This window comes from Dromaius novaehollandiae, chromosome 24 (assembly GCF_036370855.1).
Source record: "Dromaius novaehollandiae isolate bDroNov1 chromosome 24, bDroNov1.hap1, whole genome shotgun sequence".
NCBI lineage: Eukaryota > Metazoa > Chordata > Aves > Casuariiformes > Dromaiidae > Dromaius > Dromaius novaehollandiae.
Window position 1 is genome coordinate 7,802,360 of NC_088121.1, and position 27,869 is coordinate 7,830,228.

A 27,869-nucleotide genomic window follows, 5' to 3' on the forward strand; every position below is an offset into this window, starting at 1 on the left:
GATGACCCTAGAGCTCACGGCCATGGTGATGTGGCCCTGGAGCAGGTGCCCCTGGTGATGATGCCCTGGAAATGACGCCCCTAGAGCTCATTTCCCGGGGTGATGGTGCTCCTGGAGCTCCTGCCCGTGGTGATGTGGCCCTGGAGCAGGTGCCCCTGGTGATGATGCCCTGGAAATGACGCCCCTAGAGCTCGTGCCCGGGGTGATGGTGCTCCTGGAGCTCCTGCCCGTGGTGATGTGGCCCTGGAGCAGGTGCCCCTGGTGATGATGCCCTGGAAATGACGCCCCTAGAGCTCGTTTCCCGGGGTGATGGTGCTCCTGGAGCTCCTGCCCATGGTGATGTGGCCCTGGAGCAGGTGCCCCTGGTGATGATGCCCTGGAAATGATGCCCCTAGAGCTCGTTTCCCGGGGTGATGGTGCTCCTGGAGCTCCTGCCCGTGGTGATGTGGCCCTGGAGCAGGTGCCCCTGGTGATGATGCCCTGGAAATGACGCCCCTAGAGCTCGTGCCCGGGGTGATGGTGCTCCTGGAGCTCCTGCCCGTGGTGATGTGGCCCTGGAGCAGGTGCCCCTGGTGATGATGCCCTGGAAATGACGCCCCTAGAGCTCGTTTCCCGGGGTGATGGTGCTCCTGGAGCTCCTGCCCGTGGTGATGTGCTTGCAGCCCTGGGTGCCAGCCGGGGCGGCCAGGCCCCGTGGCACGGGCTGGGGAGCTGCTGGTGGTTCAGCCACAGCCCGTGTCCTGCCCCACGCTGGGGGGACATGCCAAACCAGCCGTTGCCGCAGCGTCCCCGGTCCCACCGTGTCACCCGGCGCCCTGGCGAGCGCTTTCCCCAGGCCCCGAGGGGCGATTGAGCAGCAGGGTGATGGCAAACCCCACCGGGGGCTGGCGCTTCCCCAGCCCGACCCCGTCCGTGGGGCTCCCCGCTCTCGTGCCGGCCGTGCCCCTTCGCCCCCCAAAACCTTCCCCGTGTCCCCGTTCGGAGCACGGGGGTCTGCAGCGGGCACGCCGGCCCCCTCCACACCTTACAGCCTGGCCAAAGTTTGCATGTACAGGTTTATTTTCGTTTTTTTTTTTTGTCTTCCACAACAGAGAAATACAAAGAGCAATTTTTTTTTAAATTCATCTTTTTTTTTCTTTTTAAAGGGTCGTCAGTTTGGCAGGTTTCAATTCGTTGCCGACAAAATGCAAACTTTCCCGGCGAAGGCCGCGGCCTCCTCGCGTCTTTCCGTGAACCACAATGCAAGACAGAGGGCAGGGAGGGAGGGAGGGATGTTCTTTTTTTTTTTTTCTTCATTTTCTCTTTTTTTTCCCCACTTTCTTTTTTCCTTTTTTTTAATAAGGTAATAACTAGCTCTAGAGACATGTGGCCTGGATTTCCACCGAGGAAAATAAAAAAAGCCCCAAAACGGGGGAAGGGGAGGAGGGGGAAAGAAGTGTTAACAGTATGTATAAGAGGCCTATTTACACAGTATTAACATGCTGACAAAAAAGATTACAATATTGAGTATCGTACAACATCGATTCGGAAACAAAGAACCAGAGGCAGGGACGGGGGGGGGAAGGCTGCGGGATATCAAATTAATAAACAGAAGGTAATAAACACCCTGGCAAAACAATGAGTTAAGGCTTAAAAAGTGTATAAAAAAATAACACAGTTAATATCCAAAAACGGAACCGAAGAGTACATAATATATATGAGATTTTTGTCTAGTTTTTCTGCAAAGAGGGGGGGGGAGCGGCGCCCGCCCGTCTCTGCGTGCGGGGTTTATACGGGCCCGGCTTCCCCGGCAAAGCGATGCCCCAGGGGAGCGGGGATTTGGGGGGCTCGGCCGGCCCCTCGCCGCCTCGGACCCCCGCACCGGGCAGAGCCCCATGGCTGGGGGCTCCCTGAGCGCGGTGCCCTTGCCCAGCGGGGTCCCAAAATCCCACGGCTGCTCCCGAAATCCCCTGGTCCCGGCGCACGGCTCGGGTCGCCCCCCGGGCTGCTTTCACTCCCCCCCCCGGCGCTCGCAGCCCCGCGCTGAGCCAGTCCTCCGGGGGTCCAGCGCGGCGAGCGGATAACCCAAAGGGAAAAAACCCAACAACGTAAAAAAAAAAGAAAAAAACCACAATCAAAGCGTCCCAAAGAGGTCAGACGACGCGGCACAGCAGTCTCCGTCCCGCCGCGGCACCGGCCGCCGGCTCGGCCCGAGTCCCGCCGGCTCCCCTCTCCGGCCGCGGCTCCCAACGGAGAGTCCCAGGGGAGAACAGGCCGACGGTCGCGGGCCCGGCGTTTCTCCCCGCTTCGCCATCCAGCGTTTTCCTCTGTCCGCGGTTTTTGTGTCTTATTTCGTTTCTGTTTTAGCAGCACCAACTTCTTGGCCAATAAATATATATATATATTTGTATCCAAAATGAGAGCAGTAAAGGAAAGGGGCAGGGACCGAAGGAAAGAGAAGAACCCCCCCACCCCACCCCCCAAAAAACCGCAGAGATTCAAAGTGCTCTGAAACCGTCTTTGGATGTCACCGAAACCGCGGCCCTGGGGGAGCCGGGCCCGGCCGGGGCGCGGGGCGGCCGGGCGCCTTTCCGGAGCGCGGCGGCGGCGGCGGCATCCGTCGGCTCCCCTTCCCAAAGCGTGGCGGGCCGGGGGCGGCGCCGAGGGGGGGGTCCGGCGTCGGCGCGGTGCCCCCGGAGCCGGGCGGGAGCCCCGTTCAGATGAGCGAGATCCGCACGGGGATGCCGGGTGACTCGGTCCTTTGCGGCGAGTGCTGGCTCACGAGGTGCTCCACCACGGTGTGTTTGGACATGTGCTTCATCAAATACGTCTCCTGGGGGGCACAGAGAGGGGGGGGGCGGCGTGAGCGGCGGCGCGGCGGGGGGGGGCCGCGCGCCCCGCGCCCGGGCGGTGCTCACCGAGGTGTACGCCCGGCCGCACATGCTGCAGCAGTAGGCCTTGGCGTGTTTGATGGCGTGCGCCGAGAGGTGGATCTGCAGCGACGCCGAGTCCGTGTACGCCCGGTAGCAGTTGGGGCACTTGTAGGGCTTGTCCTTGTTGTGCTGTCGCTGGTGAGACTGCCGGGGGGGGGAACGGGGAGGGGTTACGGCGCGGGGACGGGCCCCCGACCCCGCTGCGGTCCAGCCCCCTCCGTCTACCCCCTGCCCGCTTTCTCCGGGGCTCTTTTCCCCGCTCCCCGCCCGCGGGGCCGACCTGGAGGTTGGAGAGTTGCGTGAACGCCTTTTCGCAGCCGGGGTGCGGGCACTTGTACGGCCGGTCGCCGGTGTGAATTCTGCGCCGGGCGGGCGGGAGGAAGGGGACAAACGTCAGGCGGCCGTCCCCGAGCGCAGCCCCCCCGCCCCGGCGCAGAGGGCCCGCGGGACGCCCCCCCGGCCCCCGGCGCCGTCACCTGGTGTGCTGCTGGAGGTGGGAGAGCTGCCGGAAGGACTTCTCGCAGTAGGAGCAGTGGTAGGGCTTGACGCCCAGGTGGATGCGCAGGTGCTGGGCCAGGTAGGAGGCGTTGGCGAAGGACTTGGAGCAGTGGGGGCACTTGTGGGGCTTGGCCTCCGTGTGCGACTTGGAGTGGATCTGCATCTCCGACTTGGTGAAGAACGTCAAGGGGCAGACCTTACACCTGCAGGCGGAGAGCCCCACAGCGTCCGGCCCGGCCGGCAGCCCCCGCCGCCCGCCCGCGCCCCGGGGGGCCGCCGCCCCCGCCTACCTGTACGTCTTGCCCTCTTTGGCGGTCTCCCCCGAGGCCAGGATGGGGTAGGGCACCACGAGGACGGGCGGCCCCGAGGGGTTCTCCGCCTTGATCTTCTTGCGGCCCCGCTCGGCCTTGGGGGCCCCCAGCAGGCCGTGGCCCTGGATGGTCCTGATGGAGTCGAGGAGGGGCGGGCTGGTGATCCCTGAGACGAGGGTGGGCGAGGAGGCGAGGAGGCGGCTCTGGCTGGTGGAGGTGGGCGTCGAGGGGGTGGCGGTGCCCGTGCCCGCGCTCGACTCGGAGGTGCTGACGGCGGGCGCCCGCGACGCCAGCCCCAGCCCTGGCGGGCGAGCGGCACGGCGGACGTTAGCGGGGGGCCGTCCCGACCACCGAAGCGCCCCCGCGGGCGGCCGGGGCCCCAGCCGGGGCGACGGGGACCCCCCCCAAATTCCCCGGCCCCCCAGCCCCGCGGCGCGGTACCTGTGACGGTGCTGGTGGCCGGCCGAGCGTGCAGGGCCACGTCGGGCTGGGGCACGGCCTGCGGGTGCAGGCCGGGGACCTGCTGCAGCTTGGGGAGGGACATGATGGACTGGCTGCTCTCGGCGGGCGACGGGGGCACCAGCAGCGGCTGCTGGGAGGCCACCGAGGTGGGCGGCAAGTGCGGCGGCCGGATCTTCTCCGCCATCAGCTGCTCCTTGATTTTGTTGATCAGGACGAGGTTGTCCAGCTGCCGGCGGCGGGGGGAAAGGCAGAGCCGCGGTCAGGGCCGGACGGGACGCCGGGGCCACCCCGTCCCTGCGGCCCCCCGCCACGTCCGTCCGTCCTCCCCGCCGCCCCCAAACCCAACGGCACCCAGCCGCGGCGGGGGGGTCTTACCTGGCTGGGCATGGTGGGAGGGGGCGGCCAGAAGTAGGGGTTGTTGAAGCGAGGCTCCGCCATCCTGCGGGAGAGACGGGCAGCGTTACGGGGGCACCGAGCACAGGGGCAGGGCGGCCAGCGGCGCGGCGAAGGCTCGACCCCGGCGAGGCCGCGCGAAACGCCGGCTCCGGAAAGCCCCCGCCGCCGCAGGGACTTACGGCAAACCCCGCTAAGGGCACCTCGACGGAGAAGCGCTCGCCAGCCCCGGTGAGGTTTAAAGCCGAGCTCCCCCGAGGAAAAGCGAGCGGACGCGCATGCTCCCGTGGGATTTGAGCCTGTGCCGCTGCTTTTTATCTCTCCCAGACATTAAACGCCGGTAAATTAAGCCAGTCTCTGTGTCAGAAGCGCCGCCGCGTCCAGGTATTTCATTGACGCCGCGGGCCCGGAGCGGGCGAAAAGGAAAGGGAACGGTGTCGGCGCAGAGCGAGCGGCAGCGGCGCGGCGGCCCCGATCCGATTAGCTCCATGGGAGCAAAAACAACGCGCCGTCGACCGCGCGGCACCGGGAAGCAGAGGCGACCTCCATGCGCGATGTAAACCAGGCCGAGGCCGGCGTCCCGCCGCGGCGAGAAACTAGACCGGCACCTCCACGGCGGGCGGCAGAGCCGCCACCCCCGGGACCCCCCCAGCGCGCCGAAAGGGGCCGTTTCCCCCACGCAGAGAAAGCCGGAGAGACTTTGCCGAGGAAAGAGGCGACTCCCGGAGAGGAGCGGGCTGCCCGGAGCAGAGACGCTGCCGCCGAGCCGGAGGGGCCGCGGGCAGCCCGGGAGTCCCGCGCCGGCGCAAGCAGGTAAATCGCTGCGGCTATGATGCACCGTTTCCCATACATACCTGCTACCTCTGCTTTATATAATATATACCCGTGTGCAGGACGGGATGTGCATTTACGCCCGGGTCACAGGTAAAGCACAAGCTGTGCATCAGGCAGACGCGTGCGCTACGACACCGGTGCGAAGGCAGCCCCGCAAAAGCCACGCCGTGCCGAAACCTAAACCAGCCGGCCCCCGACCCACGCTGCATCGCGGGAAGGACATCATCTTCCCCTCGGGACGCCCGGGACGTCGCAGGGGGGAAAAGCCCCGGAGAGCAAAATAAGAAGAGGAGAGTATGGCCGCAGGAAAGCAATGGTTGGGCTCGAGGCAGCATCCGCCGGCCCCGCGCAGCTGAGCGCCCAGGAGCGGGACGAGCCCCAGCCATCAGGGCCGAAACCCCCCGGCAGCTGTGGAACCGACTGGGGCAGGGCGGGAGCAGGATATAAAAGCCTCTCCCAAGCCCACCTGCCTCCCTGATGCCAAAATCCCCAGGAGGAGGAGGAGTAGGAGGAGGGACCTCCCGAAACCTCCCGGCAGCAAGGCAGGCCTGGGCACGCAAGCGCCGTCTCTTCCCCTGCTCCTGGAGGGTGGAAGGCGCTGCCGGCGCGACACCCAGCCGCTGGGACCGACCGAGGTTAGTGACGCCCCGCTGCAGGCGAGCGACTTTCTTATGGCCCTCGGGCCCTGACCTTGCAGGATCCGGCCTTGCCCCATTGCAAGAAGGTTTAACCAATCTCCCCCTCTGCTTTATGCCTGTGCCCACACGTGAGGGGGAACTGGCCCATCTGCCCCCCGTGCCACCACCTGCAGGCTCCCGCATCCACCTCCTGAGGGGCCAAATCTCGCTTTTATTTGCCCCAAACAGCACGAGAACAGCTCTGAGTTGACCGCTGCCTTGTTTTGCAAAGCACGGGGAGAACGCCGTACCTACCCCCATCCCAAAAGCAGCGTCCCCTGGTCTTGCTCCCACTTACCACCAAAGGCAAAACCAACCCCAGGATGGAGGGGGCCCGAGAACAGCCGCGGACGGGGCTGGTTTCCGCCCCGATTCCCGGGCAGACGCGCTGTCACCGAGCCGCGAGGCGCTCGCAAAGGCCGCTGCCGCAAAGCAGCATCTCTGCCGAGGGCCCGGCATTTCTCCGGCGCTGGTATTGTAGGGTTGCTTATAAACAATGCGCTTTTTCTCTTGGGTTTGCTAAATCAAACTCATGTTTCCTCTTAAGAAAAGAGCCCAGTATAAGCTGAAACAGCCATGGGGAGGAGAAGCACAAATATTGCACGTCCTCCTCCCTCCCCCTCCACCTGAGGAGGTCTTATTAAATAATGAGGCTGCTACAATAGCCAAAACCACCGCATTTGGAGCTTTACAAACCTGCCTAGAATAAAAAGAAAAGGAGCGGCCACTGTGCCAAAAAAAATCCTATTCCTGTCCCAACTTAATTTTATAAATTGTGCAGTATTTCATCTGGAGCAGAGGGACTGCTCCCCCTCTCCCAGGGCTGGAACGGCGCGAGAGGCGCTTGGGTAGCTGGGGGAGGGTGCTGGAGGGGATATAAAGCAGATGGAAAATATATAAACTCCCTTTTTCTATATTCTGAGCTAACTATGAAAAATGGAGGCTGACACACGGCAAAAGAGGAAAAAAAAATCCATTAAAATGGAAATTATGGAGGGTGGGGAGCACTGCGGCACGTGCCGGGGGGCCCTGCGGTGCCGGGCACGCGGGATGCTGCAGCCCCCGGGGTGGAGGCTGTGTTGGGGCGTCCCGGTCCCTGGTTTTTGGCTGGGAAAGAGGGGGAAAGGCACGGATAAGAGCTCTGCTGCGCGGAGGGGGTGACCGCAGCGTGGTCGGAGCCCTGTGCCGAGCATCCCTGAGGACGGGGCGCCCTGGAGAAAGGCGCTGCGCGGCGGAAGAGGCGTCGGGCTCCGGCGGCAAGCGCGGGGCGGGAGAGGGGCGCCCCGGGAGGAAGAGCAAGCGGGCGGCTGCGGGGGGAGCCCGGGGCACGGCCGCAGGGCGGGCAAGGCGGGGAGAGCACCGAAGCGGGGAGGGGGGCGGCTGCGGCGGCCCCGCGGGGGACGGGACGTGGGGCGCACGCCGTGTTTGGTACTCACAGGCTGGCCTCAGAAGCCAGGTGGCCGCAGCTGCCGGGGGAGACGTGTCGAGGCGGCTCCAGAGTGATGGAGGTAGATGATGGCACGGGTGGGTACAAGCGCCAGGCCCCGGAGCTCACTAGCCTTCCAACTTCCTACCAAACTGCCGCTAAGTCAAGCTACAGTTCTCTAGGGAACGCCTCTACTTTGGCAGCCCTCTCTGTCTCGCCTTCGCTGAAATAAAAAGAAACAAGAGATTCTTTTCACGGACGTGGCACGGCACCGCCGCGAGAAGGGTGAGCGCCCGGCGCCGCTCGGCCGGGGCGGGGAGCAGCGGGACGCCCGAGCTGCCGCCGGCGCGCCTGAACATCGCGGGGTGCCGTCGAGCGGGCTGGGAGCGAGTCCCCCCTGCCCTGGGATGGCATCGGTTCAGAGAGCTGCAGGCCCCCCCCCCAAGAAAAGCGGTGGCAAAGCGGAGCCGGCGGATGCTCAGCGCGGGACGCTCCCCGAAAACGCCATCCCACCCCGCGACGGCGGGAGCGGTGCGGAGAAACCGGCCTGTGTTGCCGCAGGACGCGTGCGACCAGCGCTTGCCCGCGGTGGGAGTTTTTCCAAGAGCAACCAAGGCCCCTGCTGCAAGGAAAATAAAATAAAACCCCAACCCTGAGCCGGCGGGCGGGAAGCGGCATCAAAGCAGGCGACTTGCCGCGGGGAATGCCGTGCCCGGGCAGCTTCCCGGACCGACTTGCGGCTTTGCAACACAGACTCTCGCTCCAAGCCTTGGGGAGACCCTTGCCTGCCCCGTGCCCCCCAGCCCGGCTTGCCGGGGGTGCCAGAAAAACGCGAGCCGGGGAAGCGGAGAGGAGGCACGCAACCCCGCGCGGCCGCCGGGAAACCTGGCGAAGGCGAGCTCCGAAATCCCCGTCCGGCGCTCGCTCCGAGAGGAGCCGCTCGGGGGATCTCGTGCCAGAAGAATTCACCCAAGATGGAACCAGTTAAACCCCGCGCTTCCGCCCCCGAAGGGCTGCACACTGGTGTTTCTCATCCAGGTTTCTTCTCCCCATGGAAAGCTGGAGGAGCTGGGTGAAACCCCCATCCCGGCCCGGGGTGTCGGATGGGCGAAGACGAGCCCTGCGGGGGCTTCCTCCGGCCTCCCATCTGCGGAGCGGGGAAGGAATGGGTGCGAAGCCGAAGCGCGGAGCAGGTGAGGATGGAGCAGCGAAGGGAGAGTGCTCCGCTCCCGAAGCCGTGCCGGAGACCGCCGCGGGACGGGAAGTCCGCATGAGGCAGGGAGCGGGGCGACGCTCCCAAAACATGGGGAAAAGCACCGCGAGCACCAAGATGAGCCGCAGAAGCCAGCGGAAGGGCCAAAACCAACTGGGCCTTCAAGCACCAAGGTGGAAAAGCTCTGCGTGGCGGCACCGGGAAGGAGGGACCAAGGAAGCGCCACCGCCACCGGAGACCAGGCACCGACAGGCGAGGAGGGCGGCAGGTCTGCCGGGAAACCACATGCCTGCGTGGCCGACCTGCCCGGGGTAAGGCCGAGCCGGGGGGACTGGTGCTGCTGTTGCTGCCAAATGCACCGGGCCCGCATCCCCCAAATACGCCGGGAGCCGGTGGGGGGCTCATCCGCTCCGCCAGCGCGGTCCTGAGCTCCGAACCCCAAATACAGCCACCTCCGAGAATCGGCGCCCGGACGGATGCTCCGGCCTTGAAAGCCGGCTCAAGCCTGTGTTTCGGAGCCGTTAGCTGCTGCCGAGGACCGCTCCGGCCTGGCATCACCCCTTGCCTTTGCCAACCTCAAGGCTGTGCGGAGCCAGCTGGGTCTCGACTATGGTTTCCCCATTTTCCATTTTTTTAGGGAAGCAGCAAGCCCATATTTCCCGCAGGAAACGGAGAGGAGCCCGGCAAGTCTGGCACCCACAGACACCGCAAAGCACACGAGCGCCAAGGGACAGCCGCACCGGAAAACACCCGGCGGGACGGCTGCTACCGGTGTTACAGGTGGGGAAACTGAGGCACGGGTCACCCGGCAGCGATCTGCACCCCGAGGCCGCGCCAGGCGTCAGCAAGCGATTTCCTCCCCCCCCCCCAGCCCCGCAACACACACACAAACATTAAATACACATGCACTTGTCATAACATCTCAAGCAGCGAGGCATAATCTGCATTTTTTCAAGCCAAAAAAAGGATTTTTGGGGGGGAGGGAGAAAAGAGCATTTTATGCATGCATACATATATATATATATATACACAAAAAATAATTTTTAGCTCCAGCTTTTGCCCCGGGTGCCTGGATCCGGCGGGCGGCCAACCCAGGGCTCCCCTGCTGCCGAACTTCGCTGGGGAAGGGCTGGGGTCCCCCCGCCCCCCAAAACGCGCCCCAGCTCGCTTTCCGCCCCCCGAGCCCCCCCGCCGGCGTGCCCACCTCTGAGAGTACTGGCGCTGCTTCCCCTTATCCGCGTCCATCTCCGGGTCTAGCCGAGAAGCGCTGCTGCCCGCGGGGCGTTTTTCTACAGGGAGGGGGGACAAGGAGGGACAACTTCACACACACAAACCCCCCCAAAAAACCACCCCGCCGGCCCCCGCCGCGCGAGCTCCCGGAGAGGCGGAGGAACAAAAGCAAAGCGGCTTTGACCTCCCCAGCCCGTGGGAACGGGGGGCGTTGGGGGGATTTTTTTTTCCTGCCAGAAAGTAGCCCAAAAATAAAATTGGAGAAAAAAAAAAAGCGATGTTTTTGCAGCCGGGCGGCCCTGTGCCGGCGTCGCTGCCGCGGAGCCGAGCGACGGGGAGCCGCGGGCGAAGCGGGGCCTAAACCCATCGCCGCCGCCGCTCGGCGGGTTGCACGCCGGGAGGGCCGGCAAACTTTTACCTCTTCTCCCAAATCCCGCGGGGATCTCAGGGGCCCGGGTGGGCGGCCCAGCGGCACCCCCAAAACACCCCTCCAAAGTCAAAAAGCGCCTCTGTGGCCCCAAAAAGCGCCCCGGGGTGGGGGCTGCAAGGGAGCATCCTCTGAGCGGGCTCCGGCGCGGCGGATAAAAAGCAGATTAACCATCGTTGGGGCGAAAACGCATCTTCTTCCTCCTCCTCCTCCTCCCGGCGTCCGGCTCAGCCGCTCCGGCGTGGCCGGGGCTGGAGGCGGGAGGTTATGCCCGTACCCGCAGCATCCGCACGCTAAACCAGCAGGCTAAATATATATATATAAATATATATATACGTTCCCGGACCTCGCTGGGGCCCCCGCTGCGGAGACGGGGGGGGTCCCACCGCCGCGCCGAAACCCCCGCGCGCCCGCTGCCGAGGCCGGTTATGAAATAAAAGAGGGAAGGAGAAAAGGGGGATAGATAGATAGATAAATATATAAATAAATAAATAACAGCCCTTTTTTTTCAAAAAAAAAAAAAAAAAAAGGTAACAAAAAGGGTTGAGCTTCTACACCCCCCCCACGCTTCCATGCAACATCCCCAGCTCCTCGCCGACACGAAAATAGGTAGGTTCAGCCGCAATTAACTTTTCCATTAAACCATCCAGAAAAGGGGTTGGGGGGGGGGAGGGAAAAAAAAAAGGGCAGAAAAGCCGAAGCGGGCATTTTGCTGGCTCCGCCGCGGGAAGGGGGGGGAGGGAAAGAAGGGAAAAAAAAAAAGCACCCCGGCGGTGAAAAAGGCGAAGTTTGGCGCAAGTTGGGGCGCGATCGCCGACCTGCCGCGGCGGTGGCGGCCGCCGAGCCCCGGCCCCGGCCCCGGCCCCGGTCCCGGTCCCGGCCTCAGCGGCGGCCTCGGCCGCGGCGCAGACAAAAAAGCCGCGCGGAGGAGGAGGGGGAAAAAGCGGCCCCTTTCGGTGCCCCCGCTGCCGCCTCGCCGCCTCTCCCACATTCTCAGACAGTTTTTATTAAAATTCGCAGACAAAAGGAAAACAAAAATGGCAGCCCCGGCTTATTTTTAACGCCGGCCGCGGCCGCCATGTTCTGCAGATCCGCGGCGAAGGCGGCGGCGAGGCGCGGCCCCCCCTTTCCCCCCCCCCCCCCCCGGCCGGTGTTTACCGGCCGCCCGCACCGAGCGGGTGGGTCGGGCCGCTTTTTTCAACCCCCCCTTTAATGCGGGAAGGGGGGGGGGTTAAAAAAAAAAAAGGGGGGGGGAGAGGGAGGTTATTCTTATTATTATTATTATCATAGAAAAAAGCAGACACTTCCTATACCAACAGTCATGCTCCCCGGCAAGCGGCGGTCCGCCCGGCGCTCCGGCGGCACGGAGGAAAATGGGCGCCCCCGCGCCGCCCTCCCGCCTCCGCGCCCTCCTCCTCCGCCCGCCCAGGCTCCGGTGCGCGGGGCCGCCAGCCGGGCCCCCCCCGCCGCCGCCGCCGCCGCTGCCGCCGCCGCTGCTGCTGCTCCCCGCCCGGGCGGGGGGCGGCGCGCGGCCTCCACCCCCCCCCCCCCCCCCCGCCGCCGCCGCCGCCATGGCGGCCCCGCGCCCTCACGGCGGAGGGAGGGCGACTAACGGGGCCCCCCCGCGTCTCCCCGACCCCCTCCCCGGGCTCCTCGGTGTCTCCTCGGCCCTCCCCCGGGGCTCCTCGGGGGCTCCCCGCAGTCTCTCCCTGGGGTCTCCCCCTCCCTGCTTTGGGTCCCCCCCCGGCCCCTCTCTCCAACCCCTCTTGGGGTCTCTCCAGTCCTCCCTGGGTCTCCCCTGCCTCCCTCGGGGGGTCTGCAGCCCCCCAACCCCTTGGAGTCTCTCCAGTCCTCCCCGGGTCTCCCCTGCCTCCCTCGGGGGTCTGCAGCCCCCCAACCCCTTGGAGTCTCTCCAGTCCTCCCTGGGTCTCCCCTGCCTCCCTCGGGGGGTCTGCAGCCCCCCAACCCCTTGGAGTCTCTCCAGTCCTCCCCGGGTCTCCCCTGCCTCCCTCAGGGGGTCTGCAGCCCCCCAACCCCTCTTGGAGTCTCTCCAGTCCTCCCTGGGTCTCCCCTGCCTCCCTCGGGGGGTCTGCAGCCCCCCAATCCCTTGGGGTCTCTCCAGTCCTCCCTGGGTCTCCCCTGCCTCCCTCAGGGGGTCTGCAGCCCCCCAGCTCCTTTTGGGGGTCTCCCCAGACCTCCTCGGGTCTCCCCTGCCTCCCTCGGGGGGTCTGCAGCCCCCCAACCCCTTGGGGTCTCTCCAGTCCTCCCTGGGTCTCCCCTGCCTCCCTCGGGGGGTCTGCAGCCCCCCAACCCCTTGGGGTCTCTCCAGTCCTCCCTGGGTCTCCCCTGCCTCCCTTGGGGGGTCTGCAGCCCCCTGGCCCCTCTTGGAGTCTCCCCAGCTGCCTTGGAGTCTCCCCTGCCTTCCTCAGGGGTCTGCAGCCCCCCAGCCCCTCTTGGAGTCTCCCCAGTCCTCCCTCGGGAGTCTGCAGCCTCCCAGCTCCTCTTGGAGGTCTCCCCAGCCCTCCCTGGGTGTCACCTGCTTCCCTCAGGGGGTCTGCAGCCCCCCAGCTCCTCTCCAGGCCTCCTCAGCCCCCCTTTGGGGTCTCCATCTCTCCCCTTTGGGTCTCCCCAGCACCTCTGTGCAGCCCCCCTCAACCCTCCATGGTTCTCCCCAGCCCCTCCCAACCCTCCTCCCCGGGTCTCCCCTGCCTCCCTCAGGGGGTCTGCAGCCCCCCAGCCCCCTTGGGGTCTCCCCAGCCCTCCCTGGGTCTCCCCTGCCTCCCTTGGGGGGTCTGCAGCCCCCCAGCTCCTCTCCAGGCCTCCTCAGCCCCCCTTTGGGGTCTCCACCCCTGCCTTCAGGTCCCCCCAGCACCTTCCCAGGCCGGAGGGGCCCGTCCCCCCCCGGCCGGTGCCTCTCCGCTCTCCCCTCCCAGGTCTCCTGGGGGAATCTGCCTTTTTCGCCTTTTTTTCTTTCTCTGATTCTTTTCATTTCCTCTCCCCTCTACCCCTGCCCGCCTCCAGCCCTCCCTCCCTGCGCCCCGCAGAAGCGCTCCCCAAATCCGCACGCGGGATCTGCTTTTCCCTGTATCTGCCTTTTTTTTCCCCTTCTTTAGGACCGTCCGGGAGGTTTGGTGGCAGATCAGGGACCCGGAGCAGGGCGCTCGGTGCCGGCTGGGCTCGCGCGGGGAGCAAACAGCTGCGAGCCTGAGCGAGAGCTGTATTTTTAATACGTATATAGGTGTGTGTATATGTGAGGGTGTAAATATACAGTGGTCTCCAAGGTGGTGATGTCCTTCCATTAGTTTGTTTTGTTATTTTTACTCATGCACAAATACTTTATTCACTTTTTTTTTGCCTCTTGGGTCTTATCTGCCTGTTTTCTCCTTTCCCAAGGAGACTCTAAGGACGACCGGAGAATCCCAAAGATTATGATTTTACAAGTGTCCGAACCCGTCGGCCCCCGATGGGAGCAGCGCTGGACCCGGCTCATTCCCAAGCTTATTTCCTCAAATCGTGAGTTCCTTCTCCATCCGCAGCCTTGCATCAGCTCTCCAAGCCCCGTTCCCAAGCCCTGCAGATACTCACCGCCTCTCTGCTTCGCCGTATCAACGCTCGCTTGCTTTTCTAAAGAAATAATTGCAATGCAAACATTTCTTCCCGTTTTAGAGCTGCTGATGGGCGCAGAACATGCCCCGGCATCGCAGCGTCTCTGGCCACGTTCGCAGCGCGGTCGCGTGTTATTTGCAGCCGAGCTGCCTGTCGCTGCGTGCTCGCTACATCGCGCGGGACCCAGCTCTGCGTCGCGCAGCAGCACCAGCGGTTGGTGCCAGCCGCCCCGGAGGGTTCCCCACAAATTTCCAGCGGTGGCACGGTTTGAATAAAGAAAAAAAGCAAAACCAACTGGGCTTTTTTCACGCTCTCCAGGTTTCCCAAAATGCTCCGTCACGGAGGATGAGGCGTGGGGAAACCCCCGTGACGGAGGGAGAGGGACGCGCTGGTGGGTGGGCTGGGGAGGCCAGGACGCCCCCGCGGTGGGCCCGGGGGTGCTCGATTGCCCCCCTCCTCGCAGCAACCTCTCGCATACTTGAAGCCTGTTGTTACGTCTCCCCTCGGCCTCCTCTCCTGCAGACTAAACAAATCCAGTCCTTCAGCCCCCGCCGCACGGGCCAAGTCGTCTCGGCTCCCCGTTGCTCTGGCTGCCTCCCCCGGCCTCTCTGCAGCGGGTCGCGCTCGCCGGGTCCTTCCCGAGCGGAGCGCAGGGACGGAGGGATGACGGAAAGCGGGAGGTGAGCACCGAGTCTCCCTCCTCGCCACCCGCCTCCGGGAGCCGGGAAAGGAGCCTCCGAGCCCCAGACGGGACCTCTCTTCCTGGCAGGGCTTCGCACAGCACCCGGCATCTCCTGGGGCGTTGAACCCTGCGGTGAGACCACCGCCGGGAAGAGTTCGGGGTGTTGCATCCCACGGGATTCGGGCATCGCAGCCTATTTTTGCACATCTGGGCATCCTTGGGGCCGGTGCTTTTTTACACCTGACGGTCTCTGCCTCGAAGCACTCCTCCTCCCCGAGGAAGCCCGGAGAAGCTCCTCTCCCGCTTCGCGTCTCCAGCCGGGCTGGGGGAGTTGGAGGGCCTGCGTTTCACTGCAGAGGAAAGCGGAGCAGCTGAGTTCCCACGCTGCCTTTCATCTTCTGCCCCCGTCTCGAGCCGTTCCCACCGCTCCGCCGAGCAGCTGGAGGAGGAGGAGGAGGAGAGCGCGATCGCCCTTCGCGCCCCTCTCGCAGCGCGGCCGGGAGCAGAGGAGCGAGCGGGGCAGGACGTGGCGCTGCTCGGGGGACGCAGGCGTGGGACGAGCTGCCGACCGGTCCCCCAAAGCGTGGACACAGCTCCTGGCTGCGCCGGAGGCTCGCGGGACAGGGCTGGATTTCACTTTGGCCAAGCGCGTGAGGGTGTGGGAAACTCTTAGGAGGGAAAGGACGAATTTTTCCTCCTGATCCGTAGCCTGTGCAAGGAAACAATGCTGGAAATGCCTCAATTTCCCTATTTTTGCGTTTCCTTCTTTTAAATCCATCTGCAGCTGCTCAGCGGTGGGGTGTGCAGACCCCGAATGGCGCGTGATGGAGGTGATGGTGCTGGGCGAGACGTGCTGTCGTTCCCGGAGCGAGCTCCTCTCTCCGATCCGGCCGTGTCCCGCATCGTATCCCGCATCGGCATTTCTCAAGGATCCCCCTCGAGCTGCCTGGCCCGGGATCACCCGCTCACCCCATCCCCCCCCTTTAAACACCCGCCCAGCGTTTGCCCCATCTTGGAACGTCCCCAGCTCCCTTAATCACCGGCTCTCGGTGACTCAGCCGAGCTCCTGAGCCAACTCCTTGAAAACTCCCCCCTCTATCTGGGTTTTCAAATGTTTACACCCAGCAGTTGCTGTTTAACATCCTGCTGCCGCGGGTGTCGGGTGGAAATCTCCATCACGCCCCAGCCGGGAGACACGGGCGCGTTTGGAGCCTTCCCGCGGTCCCCAGGCCACCGGTGCCCCCGACAGCCCAACGCCGCCGAGTTCCCCTTTTCGGCTCGCTGGGTGTATTTCCACGTTACCGCCGCTCTCACTTCCATCCGCGGGGCCGGGGGGTTTTGGCTGCTGGAAGTTTTGGCCGTGGTTGTGAAACCACGGTGGTTTTGAACCTCTCTGGTTGGGATGCCAACGCCAACCTGCAGCAGGAGACGGGGCACGGTCCAGCCGGGATGTCCCCATGCCCGGAGGGCTTCAAGGAGAGGCTGAGCAGATGCCTCCTGGGAACGTCCCCGATGCAACGTGTCCCTCATTTTGCAGAAGCTGCAATGTTTAATGCTCCGGGCCTCTCTAGCCGCGCGTGCGGCCGGTTCGGCCTTTCCCCGGCCACGTTCGCCCTGCCCGGCTGCGGGAAACGGGCCCCTTTCCCGGGGCGCCTGGCGTCGGTATGCTGCCCTTCCTGCCTCCTCCCTCGCCGCCCGGCCCGGCAAAACGGGCTGCAAAATGGAACCGCCGAGAGGAAATCGAGCTGGCTGCAAACCTGCTGTTCAAAGGGGAAAAGAAAGAGACGTTCAAAGGCTCTTTTGCCCCCGGGGTAGATCCGACCGCAATTAAAAGGCAGGGCAGGGCCGAGAGCAGAGCCGCCTCGCCATAAATCACCTCCGCGGGCGTTTCGGCGGGCGGCTACACCTGCTCCCTCCGCTCCGGCACAAAAGGTTGCCCGGTCGGTGCGGGAAACGGGAAACGGCAGCGCCTTTCTCATCATGGCATCGCGGATGCGTTTCGTTCCCCCAGCAGCAAGGAGCTCGCGGAGGGGGCACACGGAGCTGCTGGGGAGGTGCCCGGCGCCGACGGTCCATGCGGTCCCTCCGGCGGAAGCGGCGGCCGCGGGAGATGCTCGGGGCAAGGGGCGTGGGAGGTGGCACGTGCAGGGTGCGGGACGGGCGTTTGTGGAGCTCCCCCGAGCGCGGGGGGCCAACAATCCAGCCGAAAAGTCGACATCTTCCTGCCACGAGCCATAACCGGGATCCGGATTTTGAGCCTGGGACTCCCCGGCTCTGCCCCCGTGGCAAAGCCACAGGCACTGGGGTGGCCATTTAGGGGGATCGGGAGCGTTTGGTTAAGAAGCGACAGCGCATTAATTTCCCTTTCTTCCCGCCGAATGGGAAGGCCTTTTGCTTATAATTGGGTAATGAGTTAATTAGGATTAATTAGTTAATGTTTGCAAAGCACTTAGGAGAGGAAAAGCACGCGCGCGCGGTGTGGCTGGGTGCATCCCGGCGCACCCCGGGCCGGTGGCAGCAGCTCCTTCAGCCCCGCCGCTCCGGAAAGCCCAGGTCCCGATCCCGCCGGGATCCCCCCGGCTCTGTGGCACCGCATTCCCGTCCTCTCTGCCAAAGGCAGAGCTGGGAAGCATCAGTGGGAGCAGGGAAGGGAAAAGCAGAAGGTGTTAACAGCCGCTGCCAAGCAGGACTTTGATCTGGGTGAAGCCACCACCACGCAGCTCCGATGCCCGGAGCTGGCTGCATCCAGCGCGGAGCAGGTACCGGTGGGACGGATGCGGCGGAGAGATGCAGTTGCGGCACATGCCCTGCTCTCGCCCGCGACAAGGCTCCTGCGCTCGGGCCTGGGATCCGCCGCAGGGCCTGGGGTGCCAGGCTTGCCATCGCCCGAAATTCCCACCTTGCCCTTGCCCAAATTTCCCAGCTTGCCCTTGCCCGAAATTCCCACCTTGCCCTTGCCCAAATTTCCCTGCCCGCGGCGGCTCCCGCCTCTCAGGTAACGCGATTCCCGCGGTGCCCGGTGGGTCCTGGAGTGGGAGACAAGACCTGAATTCCCGATGTGGGAAAACAAGCAGAAAAACCAAACGCGGGTGGGTTTTCTCGTGGTTTCGTTTCATTTTTTCCCCGGCACGGAGAGGAGTGAAGCGGGGGGTGATTCCCGCCGCCGCTGCCTCCCGGGTGCTTGGGGCAGGGATGTGGGTGCCCCCCGGCTCGGCCCGGCTCCGTGGGGCAAAGCCGGGTGCCGTGGCGTGGGATTTGGGGCAGCGCGGGCAGCGAGGGGCCTTGCAGCCCCTGGGTGCATCCTCCACCCCCAGGACCGGTCCAGCGCCCCGCAGCTCAGCATCCCTCTCCCCTCGGCATCCCTCTCCCCTCGGCATCCCTCTCCCCTCGGCATCCCTGTCCCCTCGGCATCCCTCTCCCCTCAGCATCCCTCTCCCCTCGGCATCCTTCTCCCCTCAGCATCCCTCTCCCCTCGGCATCCCTCTCCCCTCGGCATCCCTCTCCCCTCGGCATCCCTCTCCCCTCGGCATCCCTCTCCCCTCAGCATCCCTCTCCCCTCGGCATCCCTCTCCCCTCAGCATCCCTGTCCCCTCGGCATCCCTCTCCCCTCAGCATCCCTCTCCCCTCAGCATCCCTCTCCCCTCGGCATCCCTCTCCCCTCAGCATCCCTCTCCCCTCGGCATCCCTCTCCCCTCAGCATCCCTCTCCCCTCAGCATCCCTCTCCCCTCGGCATCCCTCTCCCCTCAGCATCCCTCTCCCCTGGGCGTGTGCCAGCGGCTCCCGGCTCCGCAGCCGCCCCCGCGGCGTTGCATAAGCTCCCGCGCTCCGAGTCACCCCGGCACCGGGAGGGCTCCGGCGCGCGGGGGCCAGGCGGTTCATGCCGGCGGCCCACATGGGTAGCTGAGCTGGGCCGGCGTTTGCCCCGTCGTGTCCCCCATCCCTGCAGGTCCCACGTCCCCAGCCCGCGGGGACAGAGGCCGGCCGAGGGTACCGCCGTCCGGCACGGAAACGGAGGGATGGATGGAGGAATGGATGGACAGATCAATGGATGGAGGGAGGAATGGAGGGACAGATGGACAGATGAATTGATGGAAGGATGGAGGGTTCACTGGATGGACAGATGGATGGAGAGATGGGTGGATGGCGGGATGAATAGATGGCAGGATTGAGGGATGAAGGGATTGATGGATGGACAGATGAATGGAGGGAGGGATGGATGGATAGATAGATGGAGTGAGGGATGGAGGGTTGGATGGACAGAGGGAGGAATGGATGGAGGGATCAAGTGATGGACAGAGGGATGGATGGATGGAGCAAGGGATGGAGGGATCAACGGATGGAGGGATGAAGGGAGGCATGGAGGGTTGGATGGACAGAGGGAATGAATGGATGGAGGGATCAAGGGATGGACAGAGGGATGGGGGGTTGGATGGAGGGATGGATGGATGGAATGAGGGATGGAGGGATGGACAAAGGGATGAATGGATGGAGGGATCAAGGGACGGACAGAGGGATGGGGGGTTGGATAGATGGATGGAGTGAGGGATGGGGGGTTAGATGAAGGCCCGGACAGACGGACGACAGGACGGACGGCGGGGCGAGCGGCAACGTGTCCCTGGGAGGAGGGCAGGCAGAAGGAGGGCAGCTTGGGGCCCTGCCGACGGGACGGCTGGAGCCCCCCAGCAGCGGGGCGCGGGCCACCCGAGGGGCGCGGAAAAGGGGCCCTTTAAGAGCTCCCCGCCCCCGGCAGCGGCCCCTTTAAGAGCCCCTCCCCGGCGCGGCCCCTTTAAGACCCCCCCCCCCAGGCGCGGCCCCTTTGAGCGCGGCCCCTTTAAGCGCGCCCCCCCGCGGGCGGCGCCGTGGTGCGCGCCAGCCGTCGGCGCCGCGCGGGGGACAATGGGGCGGGGGCGGCACCACTGTGGGCGGCGGGGGGGGGGGGGGGTCGGGCAGGAAGTGCCGCGCCGCGGCCCCGCCCCGCGGCCTCCTCTCGCCCCGCCCCGTCGCGGCGGGGCGCGCGCTGAGGCGGCTGCGGGCTCGCTGCCCTCCGCCGCCCCCCGGTACCGGCCCGGCCGGGCACCGGCAGCGCCCTGCAGCTGGGTGAGGCGGGGCGGCGGCGGGCTCGGGGCGGGGCCTCCCGCTGCGGGCAGAGCCGGGGGGCGGTGTCGGGGCCCGCTGGGGGCCAGAGCCGGGGGGCGGCATCGAGCCGGGTCCCGCTGCCGGGGGGCGGCCTCGAACCCGGGTCCCTGAGAGCGGCAGAGCCGGGGGGCAGCCTCGAACCCGGGTGCCTTAGAGGGGCTGAGCTGGGGGGCAGCCTCGAACCCGGGTCCCATCGGGGGGCAGCCTCGAACCCGGGTCCCTCTGAGAGGCAGAGGCGGGGGGCAGCCTAGAACCGGGTCCCTCTAAGGGGCAGAACCGGGGGTCCCCCTAGAACCGGGTCCCTCCGAGGGGCCAAACCGGGGGTCAGCCTAGAACCGGGTCCCTCCGAGGGGCCAAACCGGGGGTCAGCCTAGAACCGGGTCCCTCCGAGGGGCTGAACCAGAGGTCAACCTAGAACCGGGCCCCTCCAAGGGGCCGAACCAGGAATCAGCCTAGAACCGGGTCCCTCTGAGGGGCCGAACCAGGAATCAGCCTAGAACCGGGTCCCTCTGAGGGGCCGAACCAGAGGTTAGCCTAGAACCGGGTCCCTCTGAGGGGCCGAACCAGAGGTCAGCCTAGAACCGGGTCCCTTTGAGGGGCCAAACCAGAGGTCAGCCTAGAACCGGGTCCCTCTGAGGGGCCGAACCAGAGGTCAGCCTAGAACCGGGTCCCTCTGAGGGGCCAAACCAGAGGTTAGCCTAGAACCGGGTCCCTCTGAGAGGCCGAACCAGAGGTCAGCCTAGAACCGGGTCCCTCCAAGGGGCAGAGCCGGGGGTCAGCCTAGAACCAGGTCCCTCCGAGGGGCCGAGCCGGGGGACGGCCTCGACCCCGGGTGCCGCGGGGGCCGCTCTCGAAGCCCGGTGCCTCTGCAGGGCAGAACTGGGGGGCGGCCTCGAGCGCGGGTCCCTCGGAGGCGCGGGGCCGGGGGGCAGCCTTGAGCCCGGGGGCCGGCTCCGAGCCCGGCCGCCCCCGTCGCAGCCCCGCGGGCGGCCTCCCCGGCGCGGCGCAGACCGCCCCGCGGCCAGGCCATGGCTTGCAGCCTGAAGGACGAGCTGCTCTGCTCCATCTGCCTGAGCATCTACCAGGACCCGGTGAGCTTCGGCTGCGAGCACTACTTCTGCCGGCGCTGCATCACCGAGCACTGGGTGCGCCAGGAGCCCCAGGGCGCCCGGGACTGCCCCGAGTGCCGGCGCACCTTCGCCGAGCCCACGCTGGCGCCCAGCCTCAAGCTGGCCAACATCGTGGAGCGCTACAGCGCCTTCCCGCTCGACGCCATCCTGGGCGCCCAGCGCAGCCCCTTCCCCTGCAAGGACCACGAGAAGGTCAAGCTCTTCTGCCTCACCGACCGCGCCGTCGTCTGCTTTTTCTGCGACGAGCCCGCCGTGCACGAGCAGCACCAGGTCACCAACGTGGACGACGCCTTTGAGGAGCTGCAGGTGGGTGGCGGCAGTGCCGGGACGCCCGGGGTGCTGCTGCCCGTGCGACTCCCACCTGTGTCCACACGTACGTCCGCTGGAGCGTCGTCTCCTCCCGTTGCTCCTTTCCACCTGTCTGTGCGTCCTTTTGGGGCTGGAGTGCTGCTCTCCATCTGTCCGTCCATCCAGCTGGAGCTCCGGCATGCTGCTCCCTTGGGATGTCCCCGTCCATCCATCCATCTATTCCCATGGGTGTGGAGCACCATGGGATCTCCGATAGGCGCCTTCCCGCCCCGCCGCTAGCTTCTGCCTCCGCCGGCGCCGGCTTTGCTTGGCGTCTCCCATTATCCGAGTGACGCGGCCCCGCGTCTCGGCTCCGCTGGCGGGCGGCCGCGATTCAAACTGACGCTCGACTCGCGTAACCCCGCCGGCACGCGGGGACCCGGCGGGCGCTCCGAGCGTGCTGCTCCACCGGAGACCTCTCTGCTCCCGGCGCTCCGGTGCGGCGGCAGAGCTGGCCGGTGCCACGATCCGCTGCCGAGCGGCACGGGGTTTTGAGGAGAGGGGCTTTCCCGGGTGCGCGGCTGGGCAGCAGCCAGCCGCTGACCTTCCCGAGCACTGACTCATCCCTTTGCAGTGCATAGCCCCCGTTAATGCCTCGTTAAAGACTCCCGGCACTGGGATGCAGGGCTCCGGGATGGTGGGGGGCCTCAGTCATCTCCGCGGTGGGCCAGGGAGGGGGAAGGCTCGCGAGCCAGTGGGTTTTCCACTTCTGGGATATGAAATGTCCACAGTTTCGGTCACAGAAGCGAGAGGGACGTCCCGGGCTGCCGATCCGGCCGGGGGTCCGCGCCGGGGTCTCACCGCCCGCCTTGTGTTGCAGCGGGAGCTGAAGGAGCAGCTCCAGGGCCTGCAGGAGAGCGAGCGAGGCCACACCGAGGCCCTGCACCTCCTCAAGCGGCAGCTCGCCGAGACCAAGGTAAGCGCGGGGCCGCCCCGCGGAGCTGCCACGTGCGTCCCTCCGTCCCCCTGCGCGGGGCGGCGGAGCGGGAATGCAGCCGGACGGGCTCTCCCGGTGCCACCGTGTTGACTCTGGGCTGGGAACAGCCCCGGCCGCCCTCCCTGCAGCCTCGCTAGCCCGATTTTGGGAGCTCCAGCCCCAGCATTGGGGACTCCCCCCCGGGGGCTCCCGCAGTCCCCCTCCTCTGCCCCATTTCTTCTCCCCCATGGCTCTGAGCCACTCCGGCATGCTGCTGAAGCCATATATCACGCTGATCCCTGCTCTTTCCACGCGCTCTCCCAGCTGCAGCACCCCATCCATCATTCCCTGCAATTTATTTCTTTATGAGCTGCTTTTATTTAGCTCCTTACTCTCCCTGCTTGCTGGGGAGTTATTGGGAAGGGGCCGTTTGTTTGCAGCCGGGCTCCCATCTAAGCGGCAGCTGCGTTTTCTCTCCCGCTCTGCCGGCGACGGGGCGGAGGACGGGCTTTCTCCACGGCGGCAGCGAGCCTCCGGCCCGGCGCCGCGTTTAAAGTCCCCGCAGGGCTCGCGGGACTGGGGGAGAAGGGGGGGCGAAGGCGCTGGAGACGCCGGTTTGGGGCCGCCAACCCCGGCCCGACGCGGCACCCGGGGAGGTTTTTCTGCCGAAATTAAGTGGGGGGAGCAGGGGGTCAGGCAGGGCGGAGGGGTCTCTGCCCCCGAAAAGCGGGGCGTGACGTCCCGCCCGCAGTCCTCGGCCAAGAGCCTGCGGGTGACCATCGGGGAGGCCTTCGAGCGGCTGCACCGGCTGCTGCGCGAGCGGCAGAAGGCGATGCTGGAGGAGCTGGAGGCGGACACGGCGCGCACGCTCACCGACATCGAGCAGAAGATCCAGCGCTACAGCCAGCAGCTGCGCAAGGTGCAGGAGGGCAGCCAGATCCTGCAGGAGCGCCTGGCCGAGGCCGACAAGCACGTCTTCCTGGCCGGCGTCGCCTCGCTCTCCGAGAGGTGCGTGAGCCCGGGGCGGCCGCGGCGCCGCCGGGGCCCCGGCTGACGGCGCCGGCTCTTCCCGCAGGCTCAAGGGGAAGATCCACGAGACGAACCTCACCTACGAGGACTTCCCCACCTCCAAGTACATGGGCCCGCTGCAGTACACCATATGGAAGTCCCTCTTCCAGGACATCCATCCCGGTAAGGGCGCCGCGGCGGCGGGCGCTTCTCCTCCGCGGGATCGAGCGCGGGGACGCGGGCGGCGCGCGGGGGGCTGACCCGCCGCGCCGCTCGCCCCCCCAGTGCCGGCCGCCCTGACGCTGGACCCCGGCACGGCCCACCAGCGCCTCATCCTCTCCGACGACTGCACCATCGTGGCCTACGGCAACCTGCACCCGCAGCCGCTGCAGGACTCGCCCAAGCGCTTCGACGTGGAGGTCTCGGTGCTGGGCGCGGAGGCCTTCGGCGGCGGCGTGCACTACTGGGAGGTGATCGTCTCGGAGAAGACCCAGTGGATGATCGGGCTGGCGCACGAGGCCGTCACCCGCAAGGGCAGCATCCAGATCCAGCCCAGCCGCGGCTTCTACTGCATCGTCATGCACGACGGGAACCAGTACAGCGCCTGCACGGAGCCCTGGACCCGGCTCAACGTCAAGAGCAAGCTGGAGAAAGTGGGCGTCTTCCTGGACTACGACAAGGGTCTCTTGATCTTCTACAACGCCGACGACATGTCCTGGCTCTACACCTTCCGGGAGAGGTTCCCCGGCAAGCTCTGCTCCTACTTCAGCCCCGGGCAGAGCCACGCCAACGGCAAGAACGTCCAGCCGCTGCGCATCAACACCGTCCGCATCTAGCGGCGCGGGGCCCGTGCCGGGCTCGCAGCAATACTCGCGGGGTCCCCGGGCGGGTGGGCAGCGGAGCTCGGCGCCGCTCCGGGCCCCCTTTCCGTGCCCGCGGCGGGGGGGGATGGATCCGGCCCGGCCGCCCCGTCTCCGCCGTCCTGTGCTTCCACATGGCCGCCGGCCCCCCCGCCCCGCGCGCTCCGGCCGCCGCAATAAAAGGGTGAATTTTGGCGCGGGGGAGCTGGGTCGGTGGCGCCGTTTCCCCCCTGATTCGGGGGGGTTCTCAGGAGGCTGCTGGGGGGGGGTCTTGCCCTATAGCAGGGTGAGGTGTGGGGGGTATAAGGGGGTGCTGCGGCATCGGGGGGGGCGATTAAGGCCTTAAGAGCACAGGTAAGGGCTCGGGGGGGTTGCAACATGGGAGGTTGTGCTATGGTGGGGTGCACCGGGGGGAACTGGGAGGCATTGGGGGACTGGGCAGCATTGGGGGCACTGGGGAGGCACTGTGGGGGGAATTGGGAGGCATTAGGAGTGCTGGTGGGCACTGGGGAGGCACTGTGGGGGGAAATGGGAGGCATTGGGGGGGACTGGGAGCAGTGGGAAGGCACTGCAGGGGAACTGGGAGGCATGGGGAGTGCTGGTGGGCACTGGGGGGAGCTGGGGAGGCTGGGCAGCATTGGGGGCACTGCGGGGCGAACTGGGAGGCCTTGGGGGCATTGGGGAGGCACTGGGGGAGCTGGGAAATACTGGGGGAGCTGGGAGGGCACTGAAGAGGTACTGGGGAAACTGGGAGGCATTGGGGGAACTGGGAGGGGGGTACAGAGAAGTCATTTGGGGGAACTGGGAGGCACTGGGGGCACTGAGGAGGAACTGGGAGAAACTGGGAGGCATGGGGGGTGCTGGTGGACACTGAAGAGGAACTGCGGGGGGGAACTGGGAGGAACTGGGGAGCCTTGGGGGAGCTGGGAGAGCACTGAAAACGCACCGGGGGAACTGGGAGGCACTGGTGGTACTGGGGAGAGCTGGGAGGCATTGGGAGCGCTGGAATGCAGTGGGGAGAGCTGGGGCTGCTGGGATGCGCTGGGGGCACTTGGTGGCACTGGGGGGGAACTGGGAGGCACTAGGGACCCTGAGGAGGCACTGGGGGAACTGGGAGACACTGGGATGCACGGGGAGGCGCGGCGGCTCCCCGCCCGCCCGCCAGGCGACGCCGCGGCGCTCGCTGCCGCCTGCAGCCTCCTCCCGGCCTTTCTTTGGCGCCCGGGCGGCGCTCGGTGGTGGCGCATGCGCAGTAGCGGCCGCCCACGCCCCGCGGAGCTGCGGCTGCGAGCTCCGCCGGCCCCGCCCCCCTCCACGCCGTCCCGGCGGCACCATTTCTGCGCAGGCGCAGCCAGGCGTGAGCGGTCGAGCGCCGAGCGGCCGATGGGGGCCGAGCCTCCGCCGCCATCTTGGGCCTGGCAGCGGGGCCGCCGGTATCGGACTGGAGGGGGCGGGGGGGGCCTTGGGGTCGGCCGCGGGGCTGCGAGGGGCTCTGGGGGCTGGGAAGGGTGTGGGGAGGGGGTGTCTGAGGCTCGGGGGGGGCTGTGGGACCTGGTGTCTATGGGACCTGTGGGGGGCTGGGAGGGGGCTATGGAGCTCTGAGGCTCTGAGAGGTCTGTAGGGCCCAAGTGTGTGTGGGGGGGTGTTATGGGGCTCGGGGGGACTGTGGGGCCCAGGTATGTGTGTGCGGGCGGGCTGTTGGGCCCAGGTGTGCGTGGGGGGGATGTTATGGGGCTTGGGGGGGCTGTGGGGCCCAGGTGTGCGTGGGGGGGATGTTATGGGGCTTGGGGGGGCTGTGGGGCCCAGGTGTGTGTGTGTGGGGGGGTGTTATGTGGCTTAGGGGGGCTGTGGGGCGCAGGTATGTGTGTGTGTGGGTGTTATGTGGCTTAGGGGGGCTGTGAGGCCCAGGTGTGTGTGTGGGGGTGTTATGGGGCTTGGAGGGGCTGTGGGGCGCAGGTATGTTTGTGTGGGTTGTTATGGGGCTCGGGGGGGCTGTGGGACCTGGATGTGTGTGGGAGGGACTTGTGGGGCCAGAGGGTGGTTATGGGACCCTGGTACACGTGGGGCACCTATGGGGGGCTGGAGGGGCTACGGTCCCCAGGTGGGCTATGGGGCTCAGAGGAGGCCACAGGACCCTGGTGGCTCCTGGGGGAGGTGGGGGGGGCGCCATGGGGCTGGCGTGCGGCCCCCTGAGCCTCCCCGGTGGCAGGTGCGTGGCGGGCCCGCAGCCATGGAGCCGAGCGGCGGGCGGAAGGAGAAGCCCAAGGCCAAGGAGGCGGCGGCGCGGCTGGAGAAGGCCAAGCAGAAGTCGGCGCAGCAGGAGCTGAAGCAGAGGCAGAGGGCTGAGGTGGGGGCCGCGGGGGCCCTCCAGCTGCCACCGCGCTGCTCGACGCGAGAGGGCGGCAGAGGCGGCAGACGGTGGTGTAGGGAGGCGGGGGGGAGCCCTTTTCCCCATCTCCTTTTCTCCGCGCAGATCTACGCGCTCAACAGGGTGATGACGGAGCTGGAGCAGCAGCAGTTCGACTCATTTTGCAAGCAGATGCAGGCGTCCGGGGAGTGAGGGGGCAGTGCCAGGGCCCCCACGCCGCGGTGCTGGTGCCGGGCGGCAGCGCGGGACGCGGCCCAACGGCGCGCTCACCGCCGCGGTAGGGTGGTGCGTCCTTCCCTGGCCCTGCCGGCGTTCCCGGTGCTCCTCCATCTGGCACCCGTCTCCTTTTCTAACACCTTCTCTATTTATTACTTTGCTTTGGAAAATAACGTTTTTTTTTTTTAAATAAAAGCTGTGGTTATTCCACCCTTCTCCTTGGCTCCTGATCGCGTTGAGCAGCACCGTGAGCCGCAGCTCCGCGCGCGAGGGTTGCGCCGCTGCCGCCACCTTCTCGGCGTTGCTGGGGGGCAGCGGGTTTTGCCCCGCGCCGGGGCTGGAGAGTGTGGCGGAAGAGCGGTGTCATTCCCTGCCTGCTCGTGGGTGGGTTCGGGGATGCCACGGCAGCACGGAGAGGACGGGAGAGCGCCGGGAAGGCCGAAAACCGGTGAGAGCTGAGCAGCGTAAGCAGCGAGGCGTTGGGAGCATTGCCGCTCCCTTCTGGCACCCACATGTAGCCCCCGAGCGGGGCGAGGGCTGAAATTTAGCCACGAGATTTGGCTAGATTTTGCCCTGCGGCTCGGCTTGCGGTGCGGGGGAGCTCTGTGCGGTCCGAGGAGCGTCGGGGCGGGGGATTTATGCTGTGTGGTGTGAACAAACCCAGGAGTGGGTGAGCGTGGTCACGCTCTGGTAGTGCTCAGTGCCAGAGCAGCTGCGGTGGCTGGCGGCTGCCAGCTCCGGCGTCGCTCGTGCCGAGTGCGGGGGAGCCGAGCGAGACGGGGCTCCCTCGGGCTCCGGGGCCCCGCGCCGGCGAGGGTCACCGCCAAGTTAAACACCAGCGTGTTTACAGCAGCCCCGTGTCGCTGGGGTCTCCTCGGAGCGCGGCCCCGAGCCAGCGGGGATATTTATCTGTCCAGATCGTTCCCCCTTCCAGCACTGGGATCGCTCCAGGCGGTGGGAGAAGGGCCGACCCTTGTCCTTGGCGGGCCGGCGGTGCCTCCCAGCTGTGTGCAGCTCGCAGCTGCGAGCCGGCACACCTCCCCGGGGGCTTTCGCCGGAGATTTGCTCCGGCTTCCTCCGCTGCTCCGCACGGTGCAAGGTTTGACCTTCGCTTCCTTCCTCCGCCCACGCGCGCGCCGGCCCCTGCTCTCCAGGCGCACGCAGACTCGCACATGGCAGCGCCGAGAGTTTTCCTCCATGTTTGTTTATTTCCAG

General features: G+C 66.3%; 3 protein-coding genes across 16 annotated transcripts; 2 read left to right on the forward strand and 1 right to left on the reverse strand.

Moving 5' to 3' along the window:
• Positions 1-1,036: 1,036 nt before the first annotated feature.
• Positions 1,037-11,880, reverse strand: ZNF362 (zinc finger protein 362). Of its 8 annotated transcripts, XM_064525678.1 has the most exons (10): positions 11,697-11,876; positions 9,931-10,015; positions 7,524-7,736; positions 4,559-4,622; positions 4,163-4,409; positions 3,701-4,022; positions 3,389-3,613; positions 3,193-3,271; positions 2,898-3,056; positions 1,037-2,812 (listed from the first exon to the last, which is right to left on the reverse strand). In XM_064525678.1, the coding sequence occupies exons 4-10, from the start codon at positions 4,619-4,621 to the stop codon at positions 2,696-2,698; spliced, it is 1,212 nt and encodes a 403-aa protein (XP_064381748.1). In that variant the 5' UTR covers position 4,622; positions 7,524-7,736; positions 9,931-10,015; positions 11,697-11,876; the 3' UTR covers positions 1,037-2,695. The 8 variants fall into 8 exon arrangements, with proteins under 8 accessions (XP_064381748.1, XP_064381743.1, XP_064381745.1 ...); XM_064525673.1 differs by lacking the exon at positions 7,524-7,736 and having other exon boundaries at positions 11,697-11,880; XM_064525675.1 differs by lacking the exon at positions 7,524-7,736 and having other exon boundaries at positions 11,701-11,879.
• On the forward strand, positions 10,721-15,414 carry LOC112995587 (nascent polypeptide-associated complex subunit alpha, muscle-specific form-like). 5 transcript variants are annotated; one of them, XR_010392857.1, is made up of 4 exons: positions 10,721-10,992; positions 13,497-13,621; positions 13,777-13,896; positions 14,050-14,283. XR_010392857.1 is itself a non-coding variant. In XM_064525670.1 (4 exons), the coding sequence occupies exon 1, from the start codon at positions 11,955-11,957 to the stop codon at positions 13,494-13,496; it is 1,542 nt and encodes a 513-aa protein (XP_064381740.1). In that variant the 5' UTR covers positions 11,922-11,954; the 3' UTR covers positions 13,497-13,621; positions 13,777-13,896; positions 14,512-14,669; positions 14,759-15,414. The 5 variants fall into 5 exon arrangements, 3 of the variants coding, with proteins under 3 accessions (XP_064381740.1, XP_064381739.1, XP_064381738.1); XM_064525670.1 differs by lacking the exons at positions 10,721-10,992; positions 14,050-14,283 and adding exons at positions 14,512-14,669; positions 14,759-15,414 and having other exon boundaries at positions 11,922-13,621; XR_010392856.1 differs by lacking the exon at positions 13,497-13,621.
• Positions 15,415-19,641: 4,227 nt separating this feature from the next.
• Positions 19,642-24,264, forward strand: ERMAP (erythroblast membrane associated protein (Scianna blood group)). 3 transcript variants are annotated; one of them, XM_064525682.1, is made up of 5 exons: positions 19,642-21,244; positions 22,107-22,202; positions 22,954-23,210; positions 23,278-23,393; positions 23,496-24,264. In XM_064525682.1, exons 1-5 carry the CDS (start codon positions 20,837-20,839, stop codon positions 24,044-24,046), a joined length of 1,428 nt encoding a protein of 475 aa, XP_064381752.1. In that variant the 5' UTR covers positions 19,642-20,836; the 3' UTR covers positions 24,047-24,264. The 3 variants fall into 3 exon arrangements, with proteins under 3 accessions (XP_064381752.1, XP_064381750.1, XP_064381751.1); XM_064525680.1 differs by having other exon boundaries at positions 23,537-24,264; XM_064525681.1 differs by having other exon boundaries at positions 22,954-23,121.
• The last annotated feature ends 3,605 nt before the right edge of the window (positions 24,265-27,869 follow it).